We start from the raw sequence: 7,345 nt of genomic DNA on the forward strand, positions 1-7,345 counted from the left end.
TGCTCCCTCGGTAACCTGTGGCCCATGGATGGGCCCTGGCAGCAAAGATGATTCTCCCTGAAACACCCCCAAACTAAGCGAGTACCATCACCCATTTTCCAAGGGTTACCACACTGGCTCTGGCAATACCAGCCAACTCACCTGGGGTATGGGACTCCAAGGCTGCTCCTGTCCCAGGTCTGGTGTAATAGCAACAGTAGTCCCTGCTCCCTGGCTATCCCCTGCTGCAACACTTGATTTACGTCGGGTCCGGGACTCTAACAATGGGCCTGGTCCCAGACCTGTTGTGTTACCGGCACTGGCTCCGATCAGCTGACTGTGCGTGGTGTCATCGCCAGACTTACCTATGTGTCTCGGGCACTATGGGTCAAGGGTGTAAGACTGGCAGTTCCACTGCTCTCAGTGGCGTTGCCGATACTAGTGAGCAGCTGGCCATGATTGTTCAGCAGCTTTGGCAGATGGGATTCCCATCCTTTAAGGGATGTGGACCACGACACCAGGCAGTTAATTGCTGAAGAGCCACACGGAGTGTAGGCTCTGAATTTCTATGACAGGGTACGCTCATATTTTCTGCCCGCCGTCAGGAACCCCACTGGCTCCACTAAATTCAGCTCCCTGTCTCCAGCAGCAATTCCTGTCACTGGGAAGATAATTCACTGCATACTGAATACAACAACAAATTTGCAATTGTCATCCTAAACTCCTTGAAACTGCTGTTTTCACTCCCAACCTGGAGTAAAATATCCTGACAAATTCCCTTGTTTAGCTTTATCTTCGTGACGATCGAGATTATTTGTTTCATTGATTTTTCAGTCGACACATTCCCAATTATTGCTTTGAAATAATTGAATTCCGTGCTGCCCGCCACAGTTGAGGGAATCTCTCAGGCAGTCCAACATTTAATGTCCTGCTCAAGAGCGATGTGCAACAGACGTTGCAAATCTGAAATAAAAACCGAAAATGCTGTATATATTCATCAGGTCTGGCAGCACCTGTGGAGAGAGAAACACAGTTAATGTTTCAGGTCAATGACCCTTCATCAGAACTGGGAGAGAATAGAAATGGATCAGATTTTAAACCAGACAGGGACGTGAGGGAGGGGAAGGATTATGATTAACATTGATTTTAACATTTCAGTCTCATCCGGAACAGTTTCAGTTCCTGTATTCCATCCCCGTGTGTAATTTTCAATTTATCTCTCCTGCCTTCCACCCTATTACAACACTTCTCTTGTTCTTTCAGCTTCGATCATTTCAGTACATCACTGGATACAGGAACACACTTTAAATCTCAATAAGGCCTCAAGCAAACTGGTAACTTTGCTTCTAGACTGATGTATAATTTCTCTATTTATTCCCCTACCTTACAGTTAACTTGCTGACGATTGGGATCTTATCTCGGCGAAAATGCGGGCTCTCCAAATGTGTCACTCGCTACCTGGTAGCCTTGGCAGCGGCGGATCTACTGGTCATTTTCCTGGATGTGATATTGAGACACATTCCCATTGTTTATCCGGAACAGTTTCAGTTCCTGTATTCCATCCCCGTGTGTAATATTCACGCCATCCTGCTTTACGCAGCCACAGACTGTTCTGTCTGGTTCACCGTCACTTTCACCTTTGATCGATTTGTGGCGATTTGTTGCCAGAAGCTGAAAAGGAAATATTGCAGCGAGAAAACGGCGGCTGTGGTTCTGGGAACAGTGATTGTGCTGAGCTGTTTAAAGAACATCTTCTGGTATTTTATGTTCACAGGTCGGTATTTGCTGTGGAACATCCCATGGTTTTGTGATGCAGCAGAGCATGCTCGGAATTCTCGTATCTGGGGAACAATCGAGTTCCTCCATTACATTCTAACACCGTTTGTCCCATTTATGGTGATTCTACTGCTCAATGCTGTCACCGTCAGACACATTTTAGTGAGCAGTAGAGGACGCAGGAGACTCCGGGATCATAGCAGTGGGGAGAGACGCAAAGACCCAGAGATGGATAGCCGAAGAAAATCCATCATTTTACTGTTAATTATCTCGGCAAATTTCATTCTGTTATGGGCAGTGTTAATGGTGTTTTCGATATGGAGCCGGATGTGGTATTTAGGTTATCAGTCTATATTTCTACCAGCGTTTCTGCGGGAATTGGGCTTCATGCTACAGCTGCTGAGCTGCTGCACAAACACTGCGTTTTATGTCGTGACCCAGACTCAGTTCAGAGTGCAGTTGAAGAATGTGCTGAAATATCCCTTTACTCCAATTTTTAAATTCATTCAATGTTGTGATGAGTGCATGAGATTGAGACAGACCCGTTGTCGGTTCGAGAGAGAAATGCAGGGTGTGTGTGAGAGAGAATCGGGCAGGGAGTGGGTGAGAGAGAGACAGAAAGGGAGCGTGTGCGAAAGAGACAGACAGAGAGTTTGTGAGAGAGACCGTTTGGGAATGTGTGTGAGAGAGAGAGACAGACAGGGATGCAGTGTGAGGGAGAAAGACAAGGTGTGTGTGTGAGAGAGACAGACAGGGAGTGTAGGTGAGCGAGACAGTCGGGGAGTGTGTGAGAAATAGACAGCCAGGAAGTGAGTTTGAATGAGAAAGACAGGGTGTGTGTGAGAAAGAGATAGTCAGACAGGGAGTAGTGTGAGAGTGACAGAGAGGGAGTAACTGTGAATAAGAAAGACAGGGTGTGTCTGTGAGAGAGACAGACAGAGACACTAGGTGAGGGAGACAGACAGTGAGTGTTTGTGTGTGAGAGAGAGAGACAGACAGGGAGTGTGTGTGAGAGGCAGAGACAGACAGGGAGAGTGTGAGAGAGACAGATAGGAAGTGTGTGAGAGAGGGAAACAGACAGGGAGTGCGTGAGAGACTGATAGTGAGAGTGTGGGAGAGACAGACTGGGACTGTGCGTGTGAGAGTGAGGTACAGTGTGTGTGAGAGAGACTGACATGTTTTGTGTGTGAGAGAGAGGCTGTGAGGCAGTGTGTGTGAGAGACAGACAGGGTGTGTGTGTGACAGATGCAGACAGGCAGTAATTGAGACAGAGGCAGGCAGGCATTGTATGTGGGAGAGACAGAGGTTGTGTGTGTGTGTGATAGAGGCAGTCAGGCCGTGAGTGAGAGACAGACAGTACACGTGAGAGATTTAGGCAAGGAGTGTGTGTGACTGAGGCAGAGGTGTGTGTGAGAGAGAGACAGACAGGGTGTGTGTGTGACAGATGCAGACAGGCAGTAATTGAGACAGAGGCAGACAGGCATTGTATGTGGGAGAGACAGAGGTTGTGTGTGTGTGTGTGATAGAGGCAGTCAGGCCGTGCGTGAGAGACAGACAGTACATGTGAGAGATTTAGGCAAGGAGTGTGTGTGACTGAGGCAGAGGTGTGTGTGAGAGAGAGACAGACAGGCAGTGTGTTTAAGAAAACAGCCAGGTCGTGTTTATGAGCGCGACAGGCATGGAGTGTGGGACACACAGGGATTGTCTGTGAGAGAGAAAAGGAGGAAGTCTGCGCAAGTAAGGCAGACAAGGAGTGTATTTGAGATGCAGACAGGAAGGGTGCATGAGAGACAGTCAGCGATTTAGTATGAGAGATACGGACACACAGTACGTGTGCCAGAGAGAGCGACAGGGTGTGTGTGTGTGTGTATGTGCCAGACAAAGCATGAGATAGAGAGAAAGAGAGAGAAAACAGGGACTGGGCTAGAGAGGGAGACAGAGAGGGACTGAGGGAGATGAGAACATGGAGTGAGAGAGTGACTGGGAATGGGAGAGAGAGAGACAGGGATTTTAAATGAGAGAGAGAGGGAGTGTAGAGAAATGTAGGTAAACAGGGAGTTAGATGGGGCGGAGTGTGAGAGAGACTGAGACAGAGAGAGAATGAAAGACAAAGAGAGTGACAGGAGTGAGGGAACGAGACAGAACGGGACCAGTCGTGGGAAGGGGAGACACGGAGTCGAGAGAGTGAGTGTTTGAGACAGGCAAGGAATGACAGAGAAAGATATGGGATTGAGGGACTGATAAAAGGAGTGGCAGAAAGTGAGAGACAGACATGAAGTGTGAGATATAAAGGGAAACGGAGTGGTGGCACAGTGGTGCAGTGGCTGGCACCACAGCCTCATAGCTCCACGAACCCGCGTTCGATTTTCAGTACTGTCTGTGTGGAGTTTGCAAGTTCTGCCTGTGGCCCCGTGGGCTTTCGCCAGGTGCTCCGGTTCCCTCCCACAGCCAAAGACTTGCAAAGGTTGAAAGGAAAATTGGCCAACTGAAATTGCTCCTAGTGTAGGTACGAAATGTGAGATTACTGCAGGGTCAGTATAAATGGGTGGTTGCTGGTCGGCACTGGCTCAGTGGACCAAAGGGCCTGTGTCAGTGTTGCATCTCGAAACAAATAAAAATGAGAGTCAGAGGGAAATAAACAGTAATAGAGTGAGAGGGGAGTCGAATACTGAGAGATAGGGACAAAGAGATCGTGACAGGGATTGGGAGAAACAAACAGACAGATTGTGTGTGGGTCGGTCACACAGACAGTGTAAGAGAGAATTACAGGGAGTTGGCGACTAAAAGTGATGCTTAATATTCTCAGCCCTCACGATCCGCTGACCACTCGGAGAAGTGGACGCTGTTGAGGCTCCAGAGCTGCTGGCCTTCTGATCTAACAGCAGCGGGAACATGCTCTGTGCCCTTCATTGGACAGGGAGCTCAGAGCGGAAATTTAGGAAGCTATGTACCGGGAATGTTGTTCCACCAATCTCATTTCTGGGAAGAGCAGTCTCAGGTTCCCCCCATGTGGTCCTGACATCAGGTTTCTGAAACCGCAAGAAGATCCAATGCAGAAGTGCAGACATGGAGAAAGGGAACGACAGACGGAAAATACTGCGTTTAATATTAAGTATGAGCTGTATGTGGAATTGACCAGTGTCACTGGTTCATTTCCCAGTCCCGGTGTGGGGTCTGTGAATGGAATCAGATATTTGAAAATTGCAGTAATATTTCCGACAAGGACTTGGAGTTAAAGATATCAAATCAATGAAACAGATCTCCTGATCATAATAATAAAAGCAAAATACTGCGGATGCTGGAAATCTGAAATAACAGCAAGAAATGCTGGAAATACTCAGCAGGTCTGGCAGCATCTGTGGAGAAAGAAGCAGAGATAACGTTTCAGGTCAGTGACCTTTCTTCAGAACGAGCAAATATTCGAAATGTAAAAGGTTATAAGCAAGTAAGGCGGGGGTGGACAAGAGATAACAAAGGTGAAGATGTAAATAGGAAAAGGTCACAGAAAAGCTGACCAGAAGGTAGGTGAGCAAAGGCAAACAATATGTTAATGGTGTGTTGAAAGACAAAGCATTAGTACAGATCGGGTGTTGACAGACTGAAAATTGAACAGCCGCAAGTGCAAACATGAAAAAACAGTGGGCAAGCAAAATGAACAAACTAGGATGAAATAATAGAAACACGAAAAAATATTTGAAAAAGGAAAAAGAAAATGTAACTGAAAATAAAAGTAAAATGGAGCCCGTCATCTTCTGAAATTGTTCAACTCAATGTTCAGTCCGGCAGGCTGTAGTGAGCTTAATCAATAAATGAGATGCTGTTCCTCGAGCTTGCGTTGATGTTCACTGGAACCTGCAGAAATCCCAGGACAGAGATGCGAGCATGAGAGCATGGGGGAGTGTTGAATTGGCAAGCAACCAGAAGCTCAGGGTCCAGCTTGCGGACTGAGCGGAGGTGTTCCGCAAAGCGTTCACCTAGTTTGCGTTTTTTTAAATTCATTCATGGGATGTGGGCGTCACTGGTTATGCCAGCATTTATTGCCCATCCCTAATTGCCCTTGAGAACGTGGTGGTGAGCTACCTTCTTGAACCGCTGCAGTCCATTTGGCGTAGGTAGACCCACATTGCTGTTACAAAGGGAGCACCTGGCTTTTGACCCAGCGATATTGAAGTTCCAAGTCAGGATGGTGTGTGTCTTGGAGGGGAACTTACAGGTGGGGATCTTACCATGTATTTGCTGCCCTTGTCCTTTCTAGGTGGTAGAGGTCGCGGGTTTGGAAGGTGCTGTCTAAGGAGCCTTGGTGCATTGCTGCAGTGCATCTTGCAGATGGTACACACTGCTGCCACTGTGCGTCGGTGGTGGAGGGAGTGAATGTTTGGAGATGGTGTGCCACTCAAGCGGGCTGCTTTGTCCTGGATGGTGTCGAGCTTCGATTGGGTTGTTGGAGCTGCACCCATCCAGGCAAGTGGAGAGTATTCCATCACACTCCTGACTTGTGCTTTGCAGATGGTGGACAGGCTTTGGCGAGTCAGGAGGTGAGTTACTCGCCTCGGGATTCCTGGCCTCTAAACTGTTGTTGTAGCCACGGTATTTATATGGCTACACCAGTTCAGTTTCTGGTCAATGGTAGCCCCTAGGATGTTGATAGTGCGGGATTCAGCGATGGTAATGCCGTTGAATGTCACGTTGAGATGGTTAGATTCTCTCTTGTTGGAGATGGTCATTGCCTGGCACTTGTGTGGCGCGAATGTTACTTGCCACTTAACAGCCCAAGCCTGAATATTGTCCAGGCCTTGCTGCATTTCTACACGGACTGATTCAGTATCTGAGGAGTCACGAACGGTGCTGAACATTGTGCAATCATCAGCGAACATCCCCACTTCTGACCTTATGATTGAAGGAAGGTAATTGATGAAGCAGCTGAAGATGGTCGGGCCGAGGACACTACCCTGAGGAACTCCTGCATTGATGTCGTGGAGCTCAGATGATTGACCTCCAACAACCACAACCATCTTCCTTTGTGCCAGGTATGACTCCAGCCAGCGGAGGGTTATCCTCCTGATTCCCATTGTCCTCAGTTTTGCTAGGGCTCCTTGATGCCATACTCGGTGAAATGCTGCCTCGATGTCAAGGGCAGTCACTCCCACCTCACTCTCACCTCACATCATGAGTTCAGCTCTTTTGTCCATGTTTGAGCCAAGGCTGTCATGAGGTCAGGAGCTGAGTGGCCCTGACGGAACCAAAACTGAGCGTCACTGAGCAGGTTATTGCTAATCAAGTGCCGCTTGATGGCACTGTTGATGACACCTTCCATCATTTTACTGATGATTGAGAGTAGGCTGAAGGGGTGGTAATTTTCCACATTGCAGGGTAGATGCCAGTGTTGTAGCTGTACTGGAAGAGCTTGTCTGGGGGTGCGGCAAGTTCTGGAGTACAGGTCTTCGGTACTATGGCCGGAATATTGTCAGGACCCATAGCTTTTGCAGTATCCAGTGCCTTCAGTCATTTCTTGATATCACGTGGAGTGAATCGAATTGGCTACACTCTGGCATCTGTGATGCTGGGGACTTCAGGAGGAGGCCGAGATGGA

The 7,345-nt window shown here is 48.0% G+C and overlaps 1 protein-coding gene across 1 annotated transcript; it reads left to right on the forward strand.

Annotated features, from left to right (window-relative positions):
* Positions 1-263: 263 nt before the first annotated feature.
* LOC137358863 (probable G-protein coupled receptor 139) lies at positions 264-6,337 on the forward strand. Its single transcript, XM_068025080.1, has 3 exons — positions 264-420; positions 1,370-2,306; positions 6,262-6,337. Exons 1-3 carry the CDS (start codon positions 264-266, stop codon positions 6,335-6,337), a joined length of 1,170 nt encoding a protein of 389 aa, XP_067881181.1.
* Positions 6,338-7,345: the final 1,008 nt, after the last annotated feature.

This window comes from Heterodontus francisci, unplaced genomic scaffold, assembly GCF_036365525.1.
Source record: "Heterodontus francisci isolate sHetFra1 unplaced genomic scaffold, sHetFra1.hap1 HAP1_SCAFFOLD_157, whole genome shotgun sequence".
In the NCBI taxonomy this organism is placed as follows: Eukaryota; Metazoa; Chordata; class Chondrichthyes; order Heterodontiformes; family Heterodontidae; genus Heterodontus; species Heterodontus francisci.